Source organism: Corvus moneduloides, chromosome 22 (assembly GCF_009650955.1).
Source record: "Corvus moneduloides isolate bCorMon1 chromosome 22, bCorMon1.pri, whole genome shotgun sequence".
Lineage (NCBI taxonomy): Eukaryota > Metazoa > Chordata > Aves > Passeriformes > Corvidae > Corvus > Corvus moneduloides.
In genome coordinates, this window is record NC_045497.1 from 5860167 (window position 1) to 5888106 (window position 27940).

At 48.2% G+C, this 27940-nt stretch overlaps 1 protein-coding gene across 1 annotated transcript in view; it reads right to left on the reverse strand.

Annotated features, from left to right (window-relative positions):
• UBR4 (ubiquitin protein ligase E3 component n-recognin 4) overlaps nucleotides 1-27940 on the reverse strand; it is an 83876-nt gene that overhangs the window by 49206 nt on the left and 6730 nt on the right. Inside the window, 43 exon segments of the mRNA XM_032131987.1 lie at nucleotides 1994-2210; nucleotides 2591-2807; nucleotides 3017-3180; nucleotides 3421-3622; nucleotides 3766-3937; nucleotides 5033-5190; nucleotides 5972-6199; nucleotides 6485-6637; nucleotides 7241-7399; nucleotides 10209-10391; nucleotides 10489-10659; nucleotides 10857-11084; nucleotides 11538-11685; nucleotides 11811-11881; nucleotides 12453-12644; nucleotides 12834-12897; nucleotides 13395-13583; nucleotides 13704-13902; nucleotides 14080-14180; nucleotides 15087-15188; nucleotides 15717-15926; nucleotides 16618-16775; nucleotides 16896-16993; nucleotides 17437-17561; nucleotides 18185-18414; nucleotides 18504-18626; nucleotides 18800-18982; nucleotides 19436-19564; nucleotides 20064-20143; nucleotides 20570-20702; nucleotides 21299-21581; nucleotides 22235-22404; nucleotides 23384-23469; nucleotides 23596-23755; nucleotides 24338-24525; nucleotides 24944-25061; nucleotides 25538-25675; nucleotides 25793-25892; nucleotides 26128-26318; nucleotides 26448-26507; nucleotides 26743-26867; nucleotides 27521-27645; nucleotides 27770-27911. Of these exon segments, the coding sequence (XP_031987878.1) occupies nucleotides 1994-2210; nucleotides 2591-2807; nucleotides 3017-3180; nucleotides 3421-3622; nucleotides 3766-3937; nucleotides 5033-5190; nucleotides 5972-6199; nucleotides 6485-6637; nucleotides 7241-7399; nucleotides 10209-10391; nucleotides 10489-10659; nucleotides 10857-11084; nucleotides 11538-11685; nucleotides 11811-11881; nucleotides 12453-12644; nucleotides 12834-12897; nucleotides 13395-13583; nucleotides 13704-13902; nucleotides 14080-14180; nucleotides 15087-15188; nucleotides 15717-15926; nucleotides 16618-16775; nucleotides 16896-16993; nucleotides 17437-17561; nucleotides 18185-18414; nucleotides 18504-18626; nucleotides 18800-18982; nucleotides 19436-19564; nucleotides 20064-20143; nucleotides 20570-20702; nucleotides 21299-21581; nucleotides 22235-22404; nucleotides 23384-23469; nucleotides 23596-23755; nucleotides 24338-24525; nucleotides 24944-25061; nucleotides 25538-25675; nucleotides 25793-25892; nucleotides 26128-26318; nucleotides 26448-26507; nucleotides 26743-26867; nucleotides 27521-27645; nucleotides 27770-27911 (6673 nt within the window).

Sequence of the window (27940 nt, forward strand, 5' to 3'; positions counted from 1 at the left end):
GGAAATTAACTTGGAGCACTGGGTGTGACCCCAAGCGAGGAGGGATGCTGAGGTTCAGGCTCTGGACAGTGGGAAGGCAGGCTGGGAAAACACTCCTCCCGAGGGAAAACCTGATTTACAAGTGGCTGCAAAGTCCCTGTAGCAGCACTCCATGCCCCCAGGTAGAACTACCTGAAATGCCACCCGACACACCAGAAGGAGCAGGAAGATACAGGAAAAAGCAGGGAAGAGAGAGCATTAAGGGGAGAAATAACACTGTAGGATTGGATATGAGGCAGAAGGAACAATTGTCTGGTGTGGTAGTGATAAATAACATCCCCCTCCCCACAGCCACCCTCATAAAGCTTGGGGGGAATAGAAGTGGGATAAGAAGGCGCAAGTAAGGAACAAAGCAGAGAGGAGTCTGTCAAACGAGCAACAGTTGCGCTGTGTACAGCAAAAATCTGCAAACCACCTCATCTTTACATTTGCTAAACCATCTGCCATGCAATGACCAGAATGTAAAGAAGCAAATGTCACTTGGAAAACAAAAAAACCCCAGTCACCAAAAGCCACACCATGTGTTCTGTCTCTCTGACACACACTCATTCGTGCAGAGAAAAGGATGCCATACTAACCGGTCCAGAGTGGTTAGGGACTCAGTGTCAGAACTTTGGGGGAGCAAAGAAAAAGGAAAAAAAAAATAAAAATGTGTAAAGCTCACAGAAAAACTCCCTAGAACACATTCTAAGCAAAAGGCAAATTAAATGGGGAAATCAGGAAGCTGAGGGAGCGTCAGTCTAAGCAGGGTCTTTCTACCTGGGCAGCATACACCAGTCTGGAGCAAAACAAAGACAGAGAGGAGCCAGGTCACCTCACACAGAGAAGCCAAGCACCACTTAAAGCACCACTTAAAGCACCACCCAGGCTTAAATTCGAGTTCAGACACCAAACTTGGATAGAAAAGCTGCCTCCTGCCTGCCAGTAGCTGCTCCTACTCCAGAGGCCCTTTAGAAGCCAACACCAAATAGGAAGAATAGGTTTTTTTATCTGAATTTTTAGAATATAATCCCACTGCTCTGGAAAACCAGAGAGCATGTCCGTGCCAAGAGGGACATCTTGTGGGGATGTCACAGCAGAGGAGGGAAGGAAAGGGAAAATAAACACAGGAAAAAATCCCATGTACTATTAGACAAAATATTAAAGGATGGCTGAACAGGTCCCTCAACTGGGCCTAACTGGCACTTCAAGCCCTGACCCTTTACCCGAGAATTTCAGTCAGACAAACTTAACCACCACTTCCTCCCAGTGGAGCAGTGTATGTATCCTTTAAAATGCTTATTTTTCAGCAGTACCGGTTCCTCTTTGAGCTGTTTCCCTCCAGTCCCTGCTGCTTTCTACAACCTTTATGACACAGACTGTATGAGCTCAAAGAAAAACACAGCGTGGATAGAAGAATGAACACAAGTTCTATTTATTCACTAAAGGTGAATAAACCTTGGGGTTTGGCTCTCAGCAGGGATAAGGGGGAAAACCAAACACTTTCCCCAGCACAACAGTTCAGCCTGAGGCATGTGGGCTACAGGGCAAGTTGGTGGGAGCCACAAGCCTAAGGAAGGGTCACACACAAAGCCCTCCTCAAAACTGAGCTTAACTTCAGAGAAGCCTGACCTTTGTGAGCTCTAGATAATGAAAAAGGGCCAGCTTGAAATGAGAGAATGTACCAAGGCAGCAGAAATTCCTTTGAGCTCCTCGAGACTGCTAAAACATGAACTAGGCAGCACAAGCATGCACACAGATCTACCCATCTACTGCACCAGATCAACCAAGAGCCAGCACTAACCCTCCTACCCAGATAATCACTGTTTCCAGTTGCTGCTTTGTAAGGCAGTCAGAACAACTCACTAATTCCCTCCAGTTCTCCCACTTAGGAAAAGCACACAAGTGCACCCAAGTTCCTGCCACAACAACGACCCATTTCCAAGGAGAAATAAAAGAAAGACTGTGGAAATACCTCTCCAGGACAGTCCCACTGGCAGCAGCAGGGGCAGCTGACTCCGTGTCCCCAGTGCCATTCCCTTGGTTGAGGTTTGGGGGACAAACGTTGCTCACGGAAGCAGACGGGAAGTCCTCGGGGGGCTCATCAGGCCAGCCAAACTGCTCTTTGGTTTTGCCATAAATTTTTATGGAATCCATCATGGTGACTCCAGCAGGATCCACAGAAGCCCCAACTGTAGTGATGAGAGAAATTTCTTAAAAACTGAGAAAACTGTTGCTGTTGGATACAAACCAGTGTCGTTTCACAGGGGCAGGACAGCAATTACACTGCCATTAACACACAGCCACTTGACAGTGCCATCTCCTTTGCAAAGCCATTCTCCTTCTCTTCCCTCAGCACAAAATCACTGAGCTCAACCACTGACCATTCACTCACTGCAGCAAGAAACTGGGCCATAAACAAAGTTATGAAATGTTCAGGGCTCCCCCCTCAGACTGGTTTTGAAGGGTAAACAAACAGATCATGGCAACTCCCTGCTGTGAGGTGAAGCAGCTTCATCCCACCCAAACAAAACCATCTGTGGGTCAGACCAAGCAGTGCACAAAGCCTTACTGAAGATGGTGAGTTTCTTGTCAGCCTGCAAGGCCTCCTCCCGGGTGAAGGGGAAGTCGAACCAGCGGGCGCGGGTCATGTTGAGCTGCATGGTGCGGCCGAAGATCTCCAGGTAGGAGGGAGCTCTCTCGATGGCCTGGGTGCCGATCTGGATCCGCATGCCCGTCATCACCATCGTGCTGTTGTTGTTGGTCACCTCGATGGTGAAACCCCCAGGCTGCAGAGAACAAATCACAGCTCAAAAACCCCCTCTGAAGCCAAGCAATCTGTGCAGAGGTGCCTCCGCTGTTTACTGAATTACGGTATTTGTGCGGGGTCATTTGAACAAAGCAGACTCCTTAAGGCCAGGCATGGTATCAACATGAACAATAATGAACAATAATGTCACCCAGAAGCCTGAAAGAGTCCCCTGATTGCCCCACTTACCTTTGTGTTGGCCACGTACATGCCCGTGGAATTGAGCCGATGCTTTATCTGCTGTGCATTGTACACCTGCAGCAGGTCATTGCCTCCGAACTCCACGTCTGTGAGCTGCTGGTTGTGCTCAAAGAAGTCAATGGGGAAGTTCACCTGGCTGGATGTGCGAGTTGCTAGAAGGGGAAAGAGATGTTTATGACAAAAGACATTCTAAACAGGCAAAGCTGTGGCAAAAAACCTGCAGAAACAACTGGCCTCCTTTGGAAACTATTTCTGTATACATCTATGGAAACATTCTACCCACTTAGCCAGTGCTTAGGTAATTGTCAGAGGTGAATGTTTAAAGTATTTAGATGATGCTGATCAATCTTTACATCTCCATTAGTTACAAAGGTCATGCGAGGAGCCCTTACTGATGGCGGCTGCCTTGCGCTTGCGGACGGGTTTCATGATGCTGATGACACTGCTGGGCTGCAGAGAGGGCTGGAGCCAGTAGGACGTGTTCTCCACGTTGGCCATGTAGATCCTCAGGCTGCCATCCTCACACAGCAGGATCATGGTGGTCCTCTGCTGCTCGTTGCAGGCCGTGTGACGGATGGCCACCATGTCCTGGATCTGCAAGGCAAAGCAAGGACTTGGCAACCCTCGCTTGGAGGAACAAACTCATTGCATTAGAAAAGCTGCTAAGACTGGAGATCTGGTTGATAGAACAAGAAACCAAATGTTAAGGGTCAAAAATACAGGGAATTCTGACTAACCTTTGCTTTGGCTGGCAAGGTCTTAATCTCCTGGATGAGGAAGGTGTCTGGCTTCACCATCACCACCAGTGGGACACCCGTGGTTTGCTGAACACAGCACACCAGGCCGGGGTGGTTCATCACCTCAGACCACTGACACAGGGCTGGAGAAGTCTTACTGCCACCATTGGAACTGCAAGAGACGAAGCACATAAGCACAATGGCATTCATTTAAAGAGCAGCACAAGCAAAACCATGCAAATTTCATCGTGTTCAAGTCAGTTAAAGCTTCATCCTGAGCAGGGATTCAAGCACTGCACCAATGAACAGTGCCTGTTTTACAGGTGAGAAACCTCATACAGTCACCAGTGGACAGAAGGCACGAGCATCTCAGTTCTCAGTCCTGATCCCTCTCTCCAAGCTCGAGGAAAAACTTGCTCAGTGTTGCATTTTATGCCCCAAATCAAGGACATAATTTATAAATGGCTTTCATGAATCTTTTTATCTGAACAGATGAACAGTTCCAGGTTTTAACACACCCAGCAGCAGTAAGCAAAAGTCAATGCAGGAGAGTATGTGTGACTGCTCACTGGAAAAAGTGAAAACAGAGCTGCAAAAAGACTAAGCCAAACTGGACTGGAGTTCAGGAGCTCTTGGAATTTGACCCTCCTTCAGAGCCCACTCGTGACAGTGGCTTTTTGTCAGGCTAGTGAAGAGTCTGCGGCCTGTGTGCCCAGCACCGTGTATCAGAAAACACAACAGAACTGGTTTTTCTTGCCACATTCATAGAGTAAGAGATTGCTTTCCCCCAAGGGAGTCTGAAAATCAGCCTTAACACGCACAGTGCACAAGGTGTGCTGCAGCAGTGGTGCCCAAAGGAAATGAAGGTTTCCTGCTCGGCCACCTCGGCGAGGGCCGATAATCCCAGCGGCTGCACCAGGAGCAGCTCGCTCTGTGCAGCTCCACTGCTCTGCACACACCTTTCTGCTCTGAAATCCTGCTGGGAAGACAAAATGCATGTGTGGCCTACTGCTAAAGCAGACAGCTTTGGTTTCTAATCATCCTGCAACTGGGGTACCATGGAATTCCTGAGCTGGAAGAGACCACCAAGGATCATCCAAGTCCATTAGGACAGAAGGACCATGAAAAGCAGCAAGAAATCATCAGCCAAGAGGAAATTTTCACCACGAGGTTTGGCCATTCAGAGCTGGGAATGTTTAATAATAAGCAATATTTATTAATAATGAAAAGAAATAAAAATGCAGGGAGTCTCCCCCGGGATCCTCACCTCTTGATGTTAATTGGGAAGAGCCGCTGCACTTCCAGGCTGGCCCGGCTGATGGTGGCTGCGAAGGATTTGCCTTGGCAGTAGCTGAAGAACAACATCTGCAGCACGTGGGAGTAATAGACTGACACCCCTCCTCCTGCCACCTGGCCATTGCTGTCCTGGGGGATCCAGAGAAATGCCAACATTTAACATAAACACAAATATCCCCAAACACTCTGTCAGGCTTTTAAATTTACGATGGAATTATTGCCAAAGCCGCCCCTCCTCCCCAGCAGTGAGAGAACAGAGCCCTAAATGACAATTTTCTAAGCTGAACTCCTGGGTGAACTCATCCATCAGACACTTCAAAGGCTCTGGAAGGGGATGCTGAGCCTGCACACCCAGAGGCTGTAGGTAACACCCTGAGCTCCCGCAGCTGTGAGCCTCAGCACCGTGTGACAGTCTCACATGGAGCATTCCCTGTATTCCCAGCTCATAAAAGCCCTTCCTGAGGGCCTCCTTCCCATCTATTCCTGTTTTGAAGCAGGCTGGGGTAAAAACACTGGAGAGATTTTAAAGGTCACCCCCAAGACTAGAAACAAAGGTTCACTCCAGCTCTCCAGCCCCAGCAATGGTGATTTATCCCTTCTGCTCCTGCACCTTTGGAGGGCCTCGCTCCGAGAGCAGCACTGCTCTGAAGCCATCTCCCTGCTGAGAAATCCTGCTGGGCACGACTTCAGAGCCAGCCACAGAAAGCATGCTCCATTTTCTAGATGAAAGGATCAAGGGGTTTAATTTTCACCCCCACCTCCTTTTACTGTAAGGATATTTCTCTCTTTAGAGGAATGAGAAAGCTCCTTGATCTAGATCGGGGGCTTAAAAGGAGAAGGGAAAAAAAAGAAGGAAACTTCTGCCTTCAAATGGAAGATACAAAAAGAGAGAAAGGGAAGTCACCAGCACCTTCAGGTCCTCGTGATTGACTTCAAGCACATTGGTGACATAGAAGGGTCCGTGCTGGGCACTGCTGGCCTCCTCCATGAGCTGTGTGTAGATGTACCCAGCAGAGGACATGATCACTATGATGTTCTTCCCCTCCTCGTTGAACAGGAAAGTGACATCCCTGATTTTGGAACTCGGTAGGAGGAAGTAGAAAGTTGGACTCAAGGCATCTACTGAGAGATCATAAATCTGTGGGAAGAACCAAGGAAAGAATTAACTACAACAATTATCAAGGCAGTAATTAACAAAACAGTGCAAACGGACAAGAGCTGAGGGAACCCCTATGAGATGTTACAGTTTGGGGTTTTGCTCTTTGAATTCTTTGGTTTTGCTTTTCCCTGCAAGAACAGCCTAAACATCCCAAATTTATGTTTCTAAGAATATTATCCCATTCTCCCACACGCAACTCCATGAGGATCCAGACTCTGATGTCTGCAAGAAGCTGTATCATCAATAGCTCATGACCAGATATACCTTCACAAAGTCTGCAGTGACAATGGCCAGCTCTGTTTGAGATCCAGGCAGCCACACGGCTTTGATGATGAAATTCCCAGTGGCCAGTTGGGGATGAAGCACCAAATGATCAGAGACTGATCCAGAGCTGCTGAATGTTAACACATGGCAGTCCTGGAATAATCAAGAAATTCGGTCAAATATAAGAACAAAATGTTTATGAACCTTTGAAGCCAAGAACAGAGTTAAAAGTCAGCATTTCTCGCAGGGCAAATAATGATTTTAAGAATCTAAATCTAGATTTCCTGCATTAAAGATAAATTGACATGAAGGTTTGAGAAGAAAAAACCAAAAAAAACTACAGAGAGTGCAGCTTTTTCTCAGCTAAATAACACATCTGTAGATTCTGCACTGGGAAAGTTGAATCTAAATTTGGGAGAATACAAAGAAGAGGAGTCCTTGCCAAAGAACACCAATAGCTACAGACTAGTTATAACACACTAAGTTTGACATGACTAAACCTTGGCTCTTCTCTTAAAACAAAATCAGCCTAAATGCACTAAGAAATACTATTTCAAGACACTGTCTCATTAATTATATTGTTCATACAGGTCCTGCTTCATTTGCCTCATCTACCTAGCAGGAAAGTGAATCGGGCGCTAAATTAGTGACAGAGCTTTGGAGGCAGCTCCATGCTGACTCCTCAGAGGAAACAAACACAGCTGGCTTTGAGCTGATGTCTGCAGCTCCCTGGAAAAGCGTTTGGCAGGAACTTACCTTGAGCCCACACACAGCCAGGTAGTCCTCCTTGCAGGGATTCCCAGTCAGGCTCAGCACAGTGAAGGGGACAGGAGCGGATGCCAGGCGGGTGAGGGTCAGTTTTCTTTTGCTGGAGTCGGCTTGTTTCAGCAGGGCTGAGAGCTGGAGCACTGTGATCTGCACCACAGAATGAACCCGGTTATCTGACTTTGTAACTGAGGGAGTCAGGCATTTCAATTCCAGATCCCAGTTACAGAATCAGAACCACAGAATCATCAAGGCTGGAAGAGACACACGGGATCACTGAGTCCAACCACCACCATGATCACCCCTAAACCACATCCCCCATGTCCAGACACCTCTTGAACACCTCCAGAGTTGGTGACTCCACCACCTATCTGGGACACTTATTCCAATGCCTGACCATTCCTGTAGTCAAATTTGTGTTCATAGTAACTAATTTGAACCTCCCTTGGCACACCTTAAGGTCATTTCCTCTTGTCCTTTCACTGAGTCATGAACCCCCACCTGACTCCAACCTCCTCTCAGGTGCCTGCAGTGAGGTGGGTGAGGGCAGCGAGTTGTTCTCGCTCTTCCTGCTGCAGGAGTTCTTTTCCCTGAAGAGTTTTTCCTATGAGACTTTCCCCTAAGCTACGCAACGCTTCACACCAGATCTCAGGATGGGCAGAACAAACCACAGTCCTGCCTGTTGCACAGTGCTGTTCCACTTCCCTCACGAACCCAGTAGATCCAGCACTGTTCCCCTTCCCTCACGAACCCAGCAGCTCCAGCACTGTTCCATTTCCCTCACAAACCCAGCAGCTCCACCACTGTTCCATTTCCCTCACGAACCCAGCAGCTCCACCACTGTTCCCCTTCCCTCACGAACCCAGCAGCTCCAGCACTGTTCCATTTCCCTCACAAACCCAGCAGCTCCACCACTGTTCCATTTCCCTCACAAACCCAGCAGCTCCACCACTGTTCCCCTTCCCTCACGAACCCAGCAGCTCCACCACTGTTCCATTTCCCTCACAAACCCAGCAGCTCCACCACTGTTCCCCTTCCCTCACAAACCCAGCAGCTCCAGCACTGTTCCATTTCCCTCACGAACCCAGCAGCTCCAGCACTGTTCCATTTCCCTTAGGAACCCAGCAGCTCCACCACTGTTCCATTTCCCTCACGAACCCAGCAGCTCCACCACTGTTCCCCTTCCCTCACAAACCCAGCAGCTCCACCACTGTTCCCCTTCCCTCACAAACCCAGCAGCTCCACCACTGTTCCCCTTCCCTCACAAACCCAGCAGCTCCACCACTGTTCCATTTCCCTCACGAACCCAGCAGCTCCACCACTGTTCCATTTCCCTCAGAAACCCAGCAGCTCCAGCACTGTTCCATTTCCCTCACGAACCCAGCAGCTCCACCACTGTTCCATTTCCCTCAGGAACCCAGCAGCTCCACCACTGTTCCCCTTCCCTCACGAACCCAGCAGCTCCACCACTGTTCCATTTCCCTCACGAACCCAGCAGCTCCACCACTGTTCCCCTTCCCTCACAAACCCAGCAGCTCCAGCACTGTTCCATTTCCCTCACGAACCCAGCAGCTCCACCACTGTTCCCCTTCCCTCAGAAACCCAGCAGCTCCAGCACTGTTCCATTTCCCTCACGAACCCAGCAGCTCCAGCACTGTTCCATTTCCCTCACGAACCCAGCAGCTCCACCACTGTTCCATTTCCCTCACAAACCCAGCAGCTCCAGCACTGTTCCATTTCCCTCACAAACCCAGCAGCTCCAGCACTGTTCCATTTCCCTCACGAACCCAGCAGCTCCAGCACTGTTCCATTTCCCTCAGAAACCCAGCAGCTCCACCACTGTTCCATTTCCCTCACGAACCCAGCAGCTCCACCACTGTTCCATTTCCCTCACGAACCCAGCAGCTCCACCACTGTTCCCCTCCCCTCACAAACCCAGCAGCTCCAGCACTGTTCCATTTCCCTCACGAACCCAGCAGCTCCACCACTGTTCCATTTCCCTCACGAACCCAGCAGCTCCAGCACTGTTCCATTTCCCTCACAAACCCAGCAGCTCCACCACTGTTCCATTTCCCTCACGAACCCAGCAGCTCCACCACTGTTCCCCTTCCCTCACGAACCCAGCAGCTCCAGCACTGTTCCATTTCCCTCACGAACCCAGCAGCTCCAGCACTGTTCCATTTCCCTCAGGAACCCAGCAGCTCCACCACTGTTCCATTTCCCTCACGAACCCAGCAGCTCCACCACTGTTCCCCTTCCCTCACAAACCCAGCAGCTCCACCACTGTTCCCCTTCCCTCAGGAACCCAGCAGCTCCACCACTGTTCCCCTTCCCTCACGAACCCAGCAGCTCCACCACTGTTCCCCTTCCCTCAGGAACCCAGCAGCTCCACCACTGTTCCATTTCCCTCACGAACCCAGCAGCTCCAGCACCGTTTCATTTCCCTCAGGAACCCAGCAGCTCCAGCACTGTTCCATTTCCCTCACGAACCCAGCAGCTCCACCACTGTTCCCCTTCCCTCACGAACCCAGCAGCTCCAGCACTGTTCCATTTCCCTCACGAACCCAGCAGCTCCACCACTGTTCCCCTTCCCTCACGAACCCAGCAGCTCCAGCACTGTTCCATTTCCCTCACGAACCCAGCAGCTCCACCACTGTTCCCCTTCCCTCACGAACCCAGCAGCTCCACCACTGTTCCATTTCCCTCACAAACCCAGCAGCTCCACCACTGTTCCATTTCCCTCACAAACCCAGCAGCTCCAGCACTGTTCCATTTCCCTCATAAACCCAGCAGCTCCAGCACTGTTCCATTTCCCTCAGGAACCCAGCAGCTCCACCACTGTTCCCCTTCCCTCACAAACCCAGCAGCTCCAGCACTGTTCCCCTTCCCTCAGGAACCCAGCAGCTCCAGCACTGTTCCCCTTCCCCCAGGAGCCCAGGGATCCGTGCAGGGGGCTCACCTTGCCCTTCTCGTGGCTCACGGCCAGGTGCTGGCGGCGGCCGTGGGGCGAGGACAGCACGCACATGGCCACGCGCCGCAGCACGTGCGCGCTGATCAGCTGCCGGATCGTCTGGCCCTGGTCCCCGCTGTAGTTCATGCGCACGTTCTCAAAGGCGCCTTCCTGAGAGCCAAGGGTTGGGACCTGAGCAAGGCAAAGCACCCAAAGGGTGTCACTGGAACGTCTCTGTTTAAAAGCCACTCCCCCCACGCGCACTCTGTTAATCCCTTTTGTTCCGTACCATCAACTGATCCGTCATTTCTACCGATTTGTCCAAAGTGTGGAGCTCGTTGAGAGCCTGCTGGGCACGGCTGCTGCTCCCCATGGCTGAAGCTTGCTGGAAGTTGACCTGGATGGCATCCATCAGGAAATTCAGCATCTCCAGCACCAAAGGGGCAAAGGAGAAGTTGGCCTACAAGAAACAAACAGATTAGGCAAACAAGGAACAAGATGCTCCTGATGGGAGCTGCACATCAACTGCTTTTTAAAGCCTGACACTCCTTTATGACCCCTCTCATCGTAAAAATCAAACAACTCAGCTGATAACCAACCCGGCCTGCCCAAGATCCTCACCATAACCCATTTCTGTTTAGCAGCTGACAATTATACCTGGGACTGCAGCTCCTCTCGACAGCCCTCCACATTTCTGCACAGGCTGCTCTTCTTGGGCTTCTCCTCGTCGGGGCCCTTGCCCTCGCTGATGGTGACCTTGGCCTTCTCGGCAGGCGATGTGCTCGCGTGGCGGATGACGCTCTCGGGCACGCGGGGCTCGCTCTGGAAGGCCGATTCCTTCATGGTAGAGCTCATCCCACTGCTGGGAGTTCTCTTCACCAGCGCCTGGGAATGACAGAGTGACGCTGAAAGCCCAAACCAGACTCGACCTGGCTACTGATGAAGTGAATACAGATTGTAAGAGCAGCAATTAGAGCACAGTTCTAAAGAAATAACATCCTGCATGTGACCCTCCACCCAAGGACTAAAAAATTTCCATATTTAAGACACTATTTCTTTGTTTGCTGCTAGTGGAAAACATGGGAAAAGGTGTTCTTTGCTGTGCAGCAAATTCTGTAAAGGCAGGTGGAATCCCAGGAGTCACTAGGACACCGATTTGCCAATGCTCTTATTTGGTGCAAAAAAATTAATTTCCAGGCGAGCTGTAAATTCTGAGGGTTCATTATAAAGTCAAAGCCTTCAAGTCTTAGCAGTCCTGCCATCTCAAATCCTGACATAACTTACTGCAGAACAGAAAATTGCAAAGGACTCAAAAATCTGAAGACATAAAGAATTTACCAGGCAGCTGCCATCCTCCTTGGCTCCACAGTCACAGAAGAAGGATCCGTACTTGGCGTAAGAAATCTCATGATCCTTGTGACAAACTTTAGCACAAACTGTGCAAACACCAACCCCATCAACCATCTTGCAAGTGTGACAGTGGTACCTGCCCAAAATAAGCCAGGTGAGTTTTGACAGGCAGTGCCTTGAGGCTCACAAACTACACCGGTTTCCTTCCCAATGGCCAGAAACACCAGGTTGAAACTTTGAACACAAGCTTGAGATTCTTACCAATGTTGATTCATGAATTCTTTCTGAGTGATGGTGAAGGTACAGAGCTTATTACAGAGAGAATCTTCATCCTATCCAGAAGAAAATTGTTTTAGGAAGGTGTTATAACTGCAGCTACAGTGAAGTACACGTACAGAATAAACTCCCCAAACGAGCATTTTAGGAATAGCAAGTTTTAGTACCACTGAGCTGAAAGGAGGCAGCTGGAATCAAAACCACATGGAGAGAGCAGATGGTGACACATTGTAGTAACATGAAACGGTTAACAAGAAAAAGAAACAGTAACAAAAATTTGATACAAAAATCTTAAAGAACACACTCTAACAGCTTTTCTTTCACCACCCAACAGCTCTAAACTGTTAATCTAAATTGCTTGCTGATACAAAAACTAGTAATTGAGCAACCAGTAGTAACAAACCCGTTTTATGTCATTTCTCCCTTTAATTAAAAAAATAAAAATTTTACTTTTGTTGACATCACAAAGTCAAGAGATCTAGGCAGGAAGGAACTGACAAGTAGGGTTCTTCACTCAGTCTCACATCAGGAATAAACAGCAAAATCTCAATTTACAAACTGAGTGGTTTGCGAGGTGCACAATAAACCCTCCTGTCCTTTGCAGCATCCCCTGTGCCCGTTGCCTACCGAGTCTTCAGCCTGAGAGTCCTCCTCCTCCACCGCCAGCTCCTCCACCCAGTCGGAGTCCACCTCGATGGCCCTCTCCTCCCCGTCCACAGACAGGTGGCTGGGGCCCTGCCCGCTGCTCTGGCTCAGGGCGTTGGTGACATCGGCCAGGTAGGACACGATGTGGCACGTGCACTCCAGGATGGTCACGTGCTGGGGAGCAGAAGTGAAGGAAAATCAGAGCAACACTCACATCCCCCAACAGCAGCTACAGGGCACGCAAACAGGACAGTCCCTCCCTGGCCAAATGGTTTTAAAATTCCCACCATGAAACCAAACCAGGACAGCTGAACTCGTGCCTGGGATTCATTCCTGCAAGTGAAGCACCAGCACGAGTCTTACCTTCCCTTGCATGACGTTGGCATTCATTTTTTCTACCACGTTCTTTTGAGACAGGTATTTCTTACTGCAACACAAAACTGGGAATTACTACAGAATGGTTTAGGATGGAAGGAATCCTAAAGCCCATCTCATCCCACCCCCAGCCACAGACAGGGACACCTTCCACTATCCCAGGGTGCTCCAAACCCTGTCCAGCCTGGCCTGGGATATTTCCAGGGATGGGAAGCCCAAAACCCCTCATTGCAGCTGAGAGCCTTTGGGAAGTACGAACTCAGTCCTGACCAACAGCTTCAAGCATTCAGTTTGCTTTAGATTAACAACAGGGAACGTATAAATGCAGTAATTTGACTATCCAGAGTAGAAAAGAAAGAAAAAATGTGATTGTTTGGAACAGATGGACACAGATCAGCCTCCCTCAGACACTTCATAGTTCAAACAACAAATAGTAAACTAAGAGAGAAGGGAGCATCTGTGAACACAAATTTCTGTCCCCAAAAAACCAGGAAAGAAATGAAGAACACCCCACAAATGAAGCATCAGCAGCACAGAGTTCACTCTTACCATCTGCCCAGCCAGTCCACAGCAGCACCATGAAGCTGGAGGTGTCCTGCCCCTTGTCCTGCACTGGCCAAAGTTGCCATGACCACCATCAGCTCAGGAAAGCCCGTGCCATCCCCATTGGCCAACATCTCCGTTGCCATTGGTATCAGGGTGCTGAGCAGAACAGTGCACACGCCTTCCCCCACTTGGCTGAGCAAAAAGAGGACAGTTTCACACAGGTACCACAAAGAACCAGCAGCAACTCACACAAAATGTGCACCTCCCAAGAACAAACAGAGCACACAGGACAGGACCGAGGCTGTGCTTTACCTGTTCTCCCGAACAATGTAAGTTGTCAGGAGCTGCAGCAGCTGCCTGTTCTCCTGCACCACGTCCAGCTGGTCCGAGTCCTTGGGTGGGGACATGGTCATCCTGGTCAGCCAGGCCTGCAGCCTCACGGGCTCCACACAGGCCAGCTGAGCCAGGGAGCCGCAGAGGCGCAGCAGGCTGGGGTTGGGGCTCTTCTCAGCTGGGGGGAAAGTTTCTGTCAGTGACAGTTGCTCCAATGAACACTCGTGAAATGGCTCTCCTTAAAAGAGCGGAGATGTGATCCCACTCCCTCCCACAGCTTCCTCCCAATCTCAGACAATACCAGAACAATGTGAAGTGGCAAAGGCAGAACAGAGGAGATGCCAGCAGCACTTACTCAGCTGGAAGAGCTTGGTGAAGAATTTCAGCACCCTGTTACAGAACTTGGCCGAGAGGTTCTCGTTGGCCGTCGCCATCATGATCTGCACCAGTTCTCCACTGCACAGAGCGGGGAATTAAATCAGCTTTGTAAAAAGCAGCCCATTCCCTTTTTCCACTGGCTCCACTTGTCTCTGCCCTCACGTTTCAGACTGGCAGGAGTTTGTGTTAACACTGCTCAGCAGCCAAACCACAGAAATTCCTTTCAGCCAAACAGCAAACCCAGCTCAGACCAAAACTCATGAATGGGCTCCTCAGTAGCACTTCAGTGGTCTCCACATACCGAGTCACAAAAGGGCCTGAACTGCTTTGCAAACCAAAAGTCAAGATTTTCTTGCCTATCTTTCCCTTCCATACTAACATTGTACAGCCACCAGGCTGCTTTGATTCTGAACTGTTGAACAAATATAGAGAAAAACCAGGCAATGGTCAGCTTTCTGAGGGAGAAAGCCTTTCCTCTCCTTCACCTCACACTCAGAACACTGTGGGTGTGCTAGGCTATTTCTATCACAGCTGTTCTAGGCTGCTGCCAGCACAATTTGTCTTCATGATTCAAAGTCAGGCCAACCTCCCACCTCCACCCTTAAAATTATCAACCTGTAGCCCCACAGAAGCACTGAGAGAATTTGGGATTTTGCAGCTTGGTCTGTAAGTGCCTTATGGAGCAGCATCTCTCAGAAACCTGCTGGGACAGAACAATCATCTTGCAAGATTCCCCACTGATCATCGCTGTGAGGACTCGCTGAGCGTTTGATTTGGACAAAGACCCAGGTCCTCTCCCCCCCAGAGTCTCTTCCCACTCTCCTGCACTGCCTGAAGGATATCCTGGCCTTACACAGTCTGTATTTTCCTGCACAACATCCTGCATTTTCCTGCATTAACATCACCTTGGTGTCTACAGGGACAAGCTAACAGAAAAAGGATGAGAAATGAAGTCCTTGGGCTACAACCTCCAGGGTGCTTCACCTTTCTGAAAAGAATTCCTCCATGGCTTTTCTGGCCTGGCTGCTCTCCAGCTGTTTCTCCAGATGCTGCAAACATTCCTCCAAGATGGACTCATCCAGGCCACTGAGGATTAAAAGAGGAATAGATAAGGATCGAGTACATGAGGATCAAATAAGAACATACAGAAACAATTTCAACAATCAGAACAGTTCTGAGAGGCCAGAAGTGATCCATTTTGCTATTACAATTCCAGTAAATTTTCCACCAATTGAAAGCAGCTCTTCTTCCAAGAGACAGGAGAAAAACAATTGATGAATAAAACACCAACAAATCCACCAAGTTCAGAACAAAGGGACACATGATGCTCTAAGGGAAGTCCCAGTCAGAACTCCAGAATAATCCAGACCTTTCAGACACCTCACATGCAAATTCCTATTAAGAGCTGCTCTTTTTACACTTTAAGTCTCTTCTGGTGTTACTCCTCCCCATTCTCTCTTGCTCTCACCCCCTCTCCACAATTCTGGTAATGTGGATAAAATATCTCATATTTATAGTATACAAGTAGAAGCTTTCAACAGATAAAAATAAGCTGATTTTTTCTGTTCCAGAAGCAACACTGCTGTAGCCAAGCTATGCACACAGCTCTGTTACCTGTTTGGGTCAGAGTGATGGGCCAGGATGTTATAGCACCCTGTGATCAACTTCTCATAAACACGTGCCAGGAACTCATCGGACTCCGCAGGGCCCAAGATCCTCTCCAGGGAGTTGCTGCTGATTTCTGCCACACTCTCTGTGCTGGTCTCCAGAAGGAGGGGCAGCAGGGAATGAATCACCTGGGGTGGGTTCAGATCATCTGACCAGCTTGGAAAGAAAAGGACACAAATTAATTCTCTGCATGACGTGTCCCAGAACGTCCCTGTTGGAAACTAGAATTCACATCAAGTGAGGCACAACTCTGAATGCAAGTGAGTGATGAAACCATTTTTAGAAAGGTGGGATCAATACACTGGCCCAGACATTTCCCTCTCAGAAAAACAGTTCTCCTTTGGAAAATTCTACACGTTGCTTTTGCATATATACACTTACAACATCTGCCTAGACAGCCCCATTGTCACATACTGTGGCTTTTGGGCTTGTTTGCAGTGTCAACAACTACTTTTTGGTTTCAGAGTATTTTAGACTAAGTCCCTGGTAAAAAAATGGCATTTCCCTTTTCCTTACACATTAAAAACTTGACACGAGTGAATGATAACAAAACACGAATGAATGAATTAGATCCGTACTGTGTCAGTTTATATCCCAGTTTCTTCAAGTCCATATTTGATAAAAAGGTTTCTCTCAGGGAGATCGACTTTTGGAGATATCACATGAAGACAGAAAGACTGTCTGTCATTCATTTAGTATTTGGCACTGTGAACTGGAAGGTTTAGGTCAGAACCAGCACCAGGTCAGTAAGTGTGGCACAGACACAGCCTGAAGTCAGCCCTGGAGGACACGGAGCAATGCACCCAGCAGGGCACGGAACACACAGTGTAACACAGGCCTGACTTACACGATGAGATCCCCGGTGAGCCTGACCAGGGACAGCAGGGTGTGCTTGAGGGAGGCTGCCAGGGGCAGGCTCTGGCTGCAGAGGGTGCCCAGGTGGGCGGCCTGCACGGCGCTGATGTAGCTTTCTGCAGGGATGGTGTCGTTGGCAAAGGCGTTGCGCTGGGGAGGGACACACACACATCAGAGCCCTGGATCTGGGACAGAGCCACACGGTGCCCCCATTCCCAGCAACCCCTGCAGCTGCAGTCACACCAGACCAGGCCCTGAGGCTGGACTCACCCATGAGCCGATGTTGGGGAACTCGTTGGTGTGGATGTTGTTCCAGGACTCACACAGGGTCTGCACAGCTGATGGCAAGTTCTGGACAAGGGTCGGACCTGCAGTTACACAGAACAATCATGCACTGAATAAATTCACGGGTCTACGAGTCAAAATCATCCCGAAGTTTTATTTAAGGGTGTCCCAGCTTCCTCCACTTCATTAAAACTGCAGAAAACATGGCACAAATACTAATTCACAGAAGTCTTGAGCATACTAACATTTCATAGCTCCCCTTGTTATTCCATGCCACCAGTTCTAATATGGTTATAAGAGCCTTTCACTAATCCAGAGGAATCCACAAGATACTGATCCTTTCAAGGTTTGCCCAACTGTTTCAGTTGGTAAGGTACTGAAAGGAAGAGACTTCGCTGTGCTGGCAGCACAACTCACTCGTTTGAACAGAGAGGTGGAGATCACTTTGAAATTGGGTATTGGCAGCACTGAGGAAAGATTCACCTGCAGGGAGGAGGCACCCTGAACCCCGTGCCCTGCCCCTCACCCAGAGTGTTGGACTTGCAGCGGCTGGAGCTGATGGCCAGGACAGCGGCGTAGCCCCGCAGCTTCTCCTCGGAGGGTTTGTTGTCCGAGGAACCCTCCTCTGAGAGGCTCCGCAGCAAGTAGGATCTGCAGGCAGCATGGAGAGGATTTACTTCAGGAATCAGCTCTGCAGCTCAGAACTAAGTGTGTCAATGGAGTGACAGATAAAACACAAACTTCTGAAGTTCTGCCCCACACTTCATCTTATACCACTACGGGAGTTCTGGGCTTTATCCCCTCTAAGCTACTTACCAGAAGAAGTGCCCAAAAAGAAAAAGCTGATTTATTTTTGCTTTCTTCTACACAGGTTCTAATGAGAGTTTAGAAGAATTCAGATTTTTAATGTAAGAATTAGCCCCCCTCTCTTTCTCGATGGTCTGACAGCCTCAGTATTATCCCAGAGAAATAACCTTAAGTAGCACTATCCTAGAGGGTGGCTTTATCTTTTGAGGAAAAGCTGGTTTTGAAAACTTGCAAGGAAGCCTTGGAAGATCAGACAAGGAGGCTACTCAGAAACAACAACGTCCCATGCCTGGCTTGAGAAGCTACTTGTTATTCTTTTAAAGCAATGGACCCTCTAGATGACATAAAGCAATTACTCTGGACTATAAAACTCCCAGGCACTTCTAAGAAAACAACACATGAAGTGCAGAGAAAGCCCAAAATACAGCAGGAAATGGTACTCCTGCTGGAAATCCCAAGGGCTGTACCTGGTAAATGTAGCATAAGTGTCAATGAGCTGCAGCGTAGCAGGGAGGAGGTTCTTGGTTATCTCTGAGGACTTGTGGGGATCAGTTTCTGCAGCTAACTTGGAAAAGTGCTCATCTAGAGAAACCTGGATCTTGGAGATTGCAGCATCAAGGGTGTAAATGGATTGTAAACTGGGGACTTCGTGCAGCTGGAGAATGGTTGTGCAGTCGACAGTGCAGAAAGAAGAGATCTGAAAACAGAGAGGGATGGAACAGTAAGTGCAGATCATTCCACAGAAGCAGGAGTTCCATGTGCCCAGCTGCACTCCCACCACCTCACCTGCCGAGCAAAGTATTCCTCTGCTATTTCCACGTCGTACTTCACTGAGATGCACTTGCTGGAGGTCAGTTCGATGAGAGGAGCAGCATGTTCAGCCTTCATGCCCTGCTTGATAAGGTGATCCTACAAATGCCAAAACCCAGACCCATCATGCTTGAACAGTGCTCTGGAATGAACCAGTTTAGAAAAGACAGGCCCAAGTTCCCACAGAACAAACCCCACGTGCAGCCAGGACGGAGGAGACCGACACTCTCACTGTCACCATCTCCACACACCCCACGGAGCTGAGGCTGTACCTTGATCCACACGACGTAGGACGGGATCTGCAGGCGGGAAGACCAGCGCAGGGTGTGCAGGAGGTCACAGTCACTCATCTCGGGGGTGTTCATGGCCAAATGGTGCATGTAGCTTTTGGAGGGAGGCAAAATCCCCAGGATCCGCCACAGGATCAGGAAGTAGTACTGAAGGGCACAGGCTTCCTACACAGAGGAACAGTTGGAAAAGTTAGTACAGAAAGACTGCAGTTTCCATCATTACAGCTACTGAACTATCTCCTCAGGGACTCCACACTCCTGCAGATGTGCCAAATCAGATGAACATGTTCTGGACTGAGTTTCTGTCATATTAAACAATAAAATATGCAACACAGGAGTGAGAAAGGAAAAAGGAAAAGTTATACAATTCTCTCCTGTTTAATTGTGTTCTAGCCACACCTCCTGCAATTACCATGGACTTACAGCAAGTCGAAAGCACACTAGGAATTAAAAACTCAAGAGATGTGTAGCCACCACGAACATTATGGTTAGTTATGAGATTTTAAAGCTCCTCCTTACTCCAAGCACAGTCCAAAATACTTTGGTTAAACACTTTGCTTGAAAATACTAAGTTTGAAAACTTGCTACTCCTCAATACAGGCAGCAAGACAGTCTCACCAGTGCAGTGACATTTTTGTTCTCCCTCCTCCTGAGGGTATCAAACTGGGACCCAGCAGCCAGTAACGAGGTGAGGGCTGCGTAGAGCTCGTCGTACTTCGTAGCCCTGGAGAAAAGGACCTCACAAACCTGCAGGAGATGACAAGTCAGGACCCTTGCTTTGAAAAGCTCTTTAAGCATTCAGAATACCCACAGCCCAAAACCACGCAAAATAAACTTCAGGGAGAGGTTCTGTCGGGACTGAGGACAAATTGGACTGGGGATAAGGAGCAGGCAGGAGAGAGAGCCCATAACCCTGATGGCAACAAATGTAGTGAGGAAACAAAACCCAGGGAGAACCTGGAGCAAAGTGGTGAGAAAACAACTCTAATGCCATGTGTCAGTCTGAATCCCAAGCATGCCTGCAAGTACGACAACAGATCTTCACAGACTTTGCACAGTGACTGCCCTGACATCCAACTAGGAGCAAAAAGGAATCCCGTGTTATCTTATCTGGCCACCTTCTTTCCTCCACTTAGTGAAAGATTCCCAATCCTCTGTTTAAATAAGTCTTTCCTTCTTGTCTGTTTTCCCTGGCACTTGGCAAACCCCATGGCCCTCCAGAAACTCTCTACCAGCAGTGCCATACCGTGCTATCCAGACGGTTCAGATCGTCCTCAGAGGCTTCTGGAGACAGGATGCAGTAGAACCTGGGCTGTGGAGCTGAGTCTGGAATGTGAGAACAAAAAACACCCTTCAAAGTGGCAGTTTAAATAGGCCACATTACGTTATATTCTCTCCTCCATCCCCACAACCTTCCACATTTTAAGACCACTACCAGAGTCCAAGCCAGCTCCATGACACATTATGGGTGCTCTAACCTGTGGTACATGCAGCCAAAGTTTTCCTACTCCTACAATCCTGGCAAAATAAACACATACTTATTTTTAATTACTTGTTGCATGCTCCTAGATGAGAACAACTTTGAATTTTGTTTAATAAAACAATTCTGGCATTATTAGATGTATTTTTACCTATTGTAACTATGCCCATTAAAAGCAGGAAAAGCTGCCCAGACCAAGGCACAGAAAGGGCTCTCATTTATTTATAAAGGCAAAACTTGGAATAAAAAATTCCTTACATTTTCTTTCTTACCTGATGAACTGTGTTTGGTCCAGTTTTCTTCCACTTCCTTAAAGCCATGATAAAGTGGGACAGACGTTCGTCTGCTGCTGTCCTGGGATCCACTCACCCAGCCAATGGGTGGAGTCAGCAAATTATATTGTACCTGAATTAAAGAAACCAAACAAAAACCCACCCATGGCATCCTTGCCACTGAGGGCTGGGGGAAAGTATCACCCCACAGAGAAAGAACCACGAAACAATCCTGTTCAAAACACAACATTCCACACTTCTGGGGGAAGCCCTGGACCCTCTGTGATGATTTTTATTCTGGACTGAGCAGTTTAAATCCATGGCCAAGCTTCTCACAATTGGAAAAGCCAGGCACAAGGCACCATCCCATCCCATTAAGGAGAACTGTGCCAAAAACCTCCACAGTGAAATGCTAAAGCAAGGAGATCGTACAAAAGGTATTTGTGAGCTAAACAGCCAAATACTCAAGATTTTAAAGATATGGTGGGACAACTATCCTGTCCTTACTAGGATACATTAAGACACCAGTCACGCCAGGAATTTACACTCCAACTGAACCTGCTGCTAGGAACCAGCCACGATAATTAACCATTCCTTGGAACTCCAAAGTTTGGTAACAGCATCAAAATTGACTTACTCACAAGGGTCACAGGTAGAACACACCAAATGACTGCCCATTGCAGATTCCTGCTGGGTGACCAACTAAATATCCAGATGTCAAAATCTTACCTGTTCGAACAGGTACACGGGGGCCTTGGAATACTGGTGGAGCAGGTAATCAAACACCAAGAGCAGCCGTGCCACGATAAGAGGCACAGAACACTGCTGGGTCTCCATGTTTGCTGTCAGCTCCACGATGGTCTGGATACAGAGCATCATGATGGATCTGCGGCCCCGCTCCGAGAAATTGTGGAAAATGAGCAGCAGCAGCTGGAGATGCTCCACATTCAGATCTTCTGTGTCACTGGGGAGAGTCCCCTGCAAGGCGTTTTGCTTCAGGGTGCCCACAAACCTGGCAACAGGAGAGGAAGTTTGTCAAGTTTAGTTTTCCTCTTACATCCCTCTTTAAAATCTCTTTAACTAGAGCTTAGTTATATTTTTCTGCTTATTGTTCTAATACTGGCAATTTCACAAATGGTTTGCTACTTTATGTATTGGAATGAGACTGTGAGAGCAGTAAAACCTACAGAAATGAAATTAGCAGCAAATATATTTAATGGAAAATAGGAACAATCATTCAGATGGAGAAAGGGTGATTCAAACCTGTTCCCTGGGAAAGGCTGTTCATTAGAGCTTTAAACCACCTAAACCCCCTCAGAGACTTTCACATCCCGGTAATGGCAGAGAGGAACAATCTTGGCACCATCCTTACAGGACCCAGCAGAAACCTGCTGAGATAAGATACTCTCCTTCCCTTTTTACAGCCAGCCCTGCTGCAATTTAGCCTCCTCCCACCTAACTCCTGACTGCAGGTCTCATTTCCTGGGCTCTGGGTGAAGGATTCCACAGCACAGCAGACTGAGCCTCTGCTCCTCCCAGCACCACACGGATCCCAGATCAGAGAACTCACACACTTGGAATGCTGGGCCCAGAAAATTTTCACTTGACAGGAAATGAGAGAGGTAAGAGATGACTGATTTTCAGCTTCACATAAAATGATCTCACCTTTCCCAGACTTTAAGGCATTCTGGAACATCAGGATCTCCCTGGGCAGTGGCTTTATGCTGCCAAATCAGAAGCAGTCGGGACAGCACCGACAAACTTTGAGGGTGGATGTAGAGAGGCCATGGACCCTCAGAAAAAGGGGCAACTCCCAGCTGCTGGAGAAGTGTGTTCTGGAACAAACAGGGGCTTGTTAGAAAGAGGCAAGTCCTACCTGATGCTTTAACTAACTAAAAGTATGATCTGAGCATACAGATGACAATAAACAGCAGGGCTCTCAGCTCTGCTCACACAGCAATGGCTCTCCTGTCTGATACAGGGCAGAGCTGCTGAGGGACACTCAATGCTGTCACTTTGCCACCTAAACACAACAAACTCTTAACACCAATGCAGGAAAAATGGCATTAATGAGCTTTTCTCATTCACTGCAATATCAGAGCAGGAAAGGTTATGCTACTGTGTTCAGTATCTGTGAATTTGGAAGAAGAGCTCTTTAAATGATCACAGTAACATTTGCTTCTTTTCTAAGAGAGTAAAAAGGCAGATTGCTGAAAGTCCAACTGCTTTTAAAAATTAACAGTCAACAGAGTGTTTTAAATACAGTAGGAAACAGCCAACAAAGTATAGGAATTGAATTCAGTGATGGGTGAAGCAGGTTTGTAACCTCCATGACAGGGTTAAGTCAGGTCATGCCATGACCCAGAAAAGAAACCTAGAGGCTACAAAGCTAGGACAGGAAAGCAAAAGGATTAATTTGATTCTCTCCTGAGAGAATTCCAAGGTCTTTTGGCATCAGTCCTGACAGCAGAGCAAATCTGTAGGAATGTCTCTTGATAAACTCATGGATAGAGGCAATTCTCCAAGACAAAATACACAAACTCATTTCCTTCTCAGCTTTCATCACCTTCAAAGTTCAGTGGATTAGTCTGAACTCTAGATGTTAAGTTTACACTGTGTAGGATGTTTTGTGCTGGATGACTGCAAAGGTCATTCAAACCATAGGACTCAAAATATTCCAACCTCTTTTTGCAGAATATACTCAGGGCCAAATGGAACAGCCAACACGCTATTCAAGATGTGGAGAACCCACATAGAGGCATAAACAGACACCACCACTTCTTAATTTTATTTATGCATTCAACCCCAGCTCACCTGCAGGGCAGGGGACTGAAGATCTGAGGTCACCAAGGAATGGTTGAAGTGATACAGAGCAGCAGCAAACTCCTCATCTGACGTGCCTGTAAGACATGGATCGAGAGCCACTCACTACCTTTGCTCTCCAGTATCTAAAACTTTGATGTGAAACTAAAAAAAGAGACACCTCTGAGCTGTACAGCTCTACCAGAGAGGTTGTGCCCACTCACCCTTCAGGCCATCCTTGTCCACCTCCTTGATGATGCTCGCCAGCGTGGCCATGTGCTGCTCCGACAGAGACACGCTCAGGTAGTTGCGGATGAAGTTATTCCTGGAGTTCAGCATAGAAGAAGTGATAAAGTTCAAAATGTTTGAAGCTAGGCTCAAAAACTGAAAAGAAAAGAGAAACACACTATAGAAGCAACAAAAGCAGAGGGTTAACATTAAACCAAAACTAAACCACCAGCAAAATAAATCGAGTCCCTTAAACCTACCCTCCCCTGCAGCAAAGGCGCACTCATGGCAATCCAGCTCCCTGCACTGTGCTCTGGGCCAGGACTGATTCCAGAACTCTCTGAGAAGGCTGGAGGCCTCCAACTTCTCTACTGCAGTATTTATTTTTATCTTTACCCAGTGGAGTTGGAGCTAAAAGCATCTGTCAGCAAGTCACTTCACTTGCAGCTCTACCCCGCTTTTCCCGCTCCCTCTGTAACCCAAACAGATACAATCTCCAGCCTCTTCTTCCCTGCCAGCAACAAATCCTGAGACATTCCACCTGACAGGAGAGGAGAGCAAACATCCTTCTCCACAGCCGGGACAGTCCCTGATTCCCCCTGAGCAGCGCACCAGCACCGCCTGCCATTTCCCACGGAGGCTGCCAGCACAGCTGTCCCTGGCAGGAGCACGGTGCCACAGCCCAGCAGCGCCTGCCCCGAGCCCCCGCAGCTCCCCGGGACCCAGCTCCGGCCGTACCAGCTCGGGATCCTTGCGGCTGGCCAGGATGTTCCCGTTCTCCCCAGCACTCTGCTTGTTGGGGCTCTTCACCCTCGGCGAGCTCTCCAGAGGAGGGGGTGGAGGGGGCGGCGGTGGGGCCACTTTCTCTTTGCTGGGAGAGATTGTCTCTTCAAACCACTGCCCCAGGATTGGTTCACTGTCGTCATCTAGCACACAGGGCAGGAAAAACAAACCCATACTTTCATAAGCAAATACCTTATAAAACTACGCAGCCTGAAAAAGGCCTAAAACAGAATTTCAATGAGCACAGTTAAGGTGTCTGCTATCTTCATTTCTTCTTTCCAAATCACAAGGCAAAGCCCTTTCACAGAGGTCCAGCAGGAGTTTACACAAAGAAATTATTTCCACTCTCTTCTTAAGCAAATACTGCCAAATCCCAGCCACTCAGGCTTCCGTTTACACAAAAGAGTGCAGTCAGCACTACTTCTGCCACACAGACCTCACAAACTGCTCTGTATTTTCAGTGTTACCAGTCATACAGTCTGAGAAGGCAACAGCACAGTAGCCAGGTTTCCATTAAATGTGAAAAGCAGTGTAAAATCCTGAGTTGCTACAAACTATTACCTTGGCTGCTGTCCTCCTCAGTGCTGCTAAAATCATCCTCGTAGTAAGTGTTGGAGTCAGTGGAGGCACTGGCATCGCTGCTCATGGAGCCCTTCCTCTGGCGCTGCAGGACACAGGCCTAAAGAACAGCACAAGGAAAATGTTATGATTATGGAAGATAATAATTTGAAAATAAGAGTAACTTCCTCATGCCTTTTAATTTTCTTCTAGTGAATTTGTCTCAACTAATTTATTAAGTTTTTCAAGGCTTAAGTTGTACTAAAAATTACACAGAATGGTTGAAAATAAACAATCTATGTCAAGTTAGTAAGCGACACTTGAAGTAACAGTTCTAATATAAAAGCATCTGTTATCAACAGAGCCTTTTCATCTTTCCACTAAAATCACAAATACCACTGAACTTACAAAAAAAGTGCATTTTCATTAGCACAAGTTTGTCAAATTTACATCTCTGAAAAGAGGAAAGAGAGAGGCCCCGGCTGACAGCTTCTGAAAGAAGAACTGTACGTTCTCAGCACAGGCCCAGGTTTGTAAAGTGATGATAATTTGGAGAGGCTGAGCTCTGGAAGTTCTCTAGCTGTGTGCCGTTCCTACCTTTCTGTAGGAAGTAGAGAGCAGAGTCAGCAGCAAATTAGTGAGTGGCACAGAGTCTATGAGCCGCTGAATCCTCTGGATGGACGTGCTCTGAGCCATGATGTCCAGCACTGCTGGCGGGCCGTCGCTCTCCCAGCCCTGGAGAACAGAATTTCAAATTGAATTGAAAGAAAGAGAAATTGGTGGGAGAATTCCAAGTGTGTATCAGTGGAGAAGGCAGAATGTGTCAGGACAACGTCCATGCTACCTGCATACCTTGTGCAATGCTTCCACTTGCAGATCTTGGAAAAGAGATGACAGCAATTTGATGGCATGATTTGCCAGCACCACTGACAGCACCCCAAACCCTTGATGCCTGCAGAAAAAGAAAGGACAGAATGGCATTTCAGGGGGAAAATAATAAAGAAATAAATATGAAATAAAGTGACTGCTTTGCTAAACTGGAGACAACAAATTCTCTTCTTCCCAAGACTCAGGACGTGAATTGCAACGAGAGATAAAATTTCAAGAGACCAACAAGACCCCACAGCAGCCGCTTGCTGGGCCTGCTTAGATCCCTGGACAATGATTCCTGCAGGGGTGTCACATACCCTTTCCCAGGTCCCAGTTTGGGAGACCCCACGCCCTCCTTAGTACGAGCAATGATGTCTCTGACGCGAAGAGCAGCCAAGGGATCCTTCTCCTTCCCCTTATCAGCCAAGGCCGTGGGGCTCAGGTTCAAGATGAGGAACAGGCTGTTCAGCAAACACCAAGCCCCGAGCAGCTGGAAGTTCTGATAATGCTATCGTGCCAAAAGTCAAGGGGAAGGGAGGGAGAAAAAAGCACCAAAACGATAAAATACTGTCAATCCAAATGCCAAAGTACATCAGCACAAAAAGAGTGAAAAAGCTTCCTGAGATGGAAATCTTACCTCACCCCCTGCACGGCGTGAATTGCTGATTGCTTGTCCAATCATTTCATAGATTTCAAGCTGCAAATAAACCCAAAACCATGGTAAGGCACCCCGCCAGACAGCAATTAAAAATAAAAACTCCAAATGTAATTTTATTTTACCCTCTACAATTAGCCACCCCTTTAACTCCTTTATCAGCAAGGTTAATGTCCCAAAATCAATCACAGCTGTGTATTGCAATGCAAATAAAGACAAATTCTGTGCTCTTTGCTTGCTGAGGAGGAAAACAATGAACACTCTGTCATTTACTTACACATTTCTGTACAATAGTAGCAGCATCGTTCTCATAATCTTCTTCTTTGGAGCTCGTCGACCCGGTTCGTACCTGTTGGGTGCTGCCCACGTGCAGGATGGCCATGCAGGTGGCCACGCTCACACCTCAGGGAAAACAAGTGCAGGGGACATTCTTAGGAAGAGCCAATCTTGGGACAGAATATTCCTATTTAGCACATTAAGACAAGCGGTATTGAACGTGTCCATCAACTTGATGGAGCAGGGAATGCTCAGTATGACAGGGAAAGATTAAAAATCTTTAGTACCCTCAAAAGAGTGAAGTTTTATCCTACACAAACACATGGGAACAGTTAAAGGAGGTAATGTTTTACCATGTAATTCAATACCATTTTAAAGACAATCTTCATACTCAAGTGCCACATCTCCTTAAAGTCTCCCCCATACCAATTAAACACTCAGGATTTTGGTGTGCTTAAACCACTCCTGGGAAACAAGGCTGATTTGGGGCTATAACAAATTAAGCTGAAGCCTAAAGCAAAAATATATTATGCTCTGAATATAAAAAGAACAGAAATTACACGCTGTTAAGATGTTGAGTCACTCAGTCTTTTTCTTAGATACTGACAGGAACAGTGGCAGATCGTATCAGTAACAACTTCAGTATTAACCCAGTCACCACACTGTGCTGCAGAGCTTCAAATTCATGAGAAATAAAGGCTATTTGTGGGCTGAGCCTCCAACACACAGGTAACAAAGCAGAGCAAAAGACTCTAAAGAACTACTGGAGACCCACTCACCTGCATAGAGACAGCTGAGAGCAAGAACAGTCACGTCCTGGAGACGTGTGGGCGTCAGGGGCTCCAGCACGGGCAGGGACAGCGTATCCAGAGCCATGGTCACATCGATCACCAGCGAGTGGAACCTGCGGGCAGGACACACGGTGAGGACGGGCCAGCGAGCGCTGCCCTGCCAGCACAGTGACCTGCCCCAGGCACACAGAGACGCCCCAGGCACACAGAGACGCCCCGAGCAGGGGTGGCACTGACCCGTTGCGCACGGCCGTGGCGTCGGCCACCGTGGCGGGCATGATGAAGAAGGAGTTGGCGGACACGGCGTCCTGGAAGCGGTTGATGTAGCGCAGGAAGTACGGCAGGTTCAGGCACACGCGCAGCAGCTTCTCAGAGCCACCTGCCAACCACAGCAGCAGGGCTGTGTCA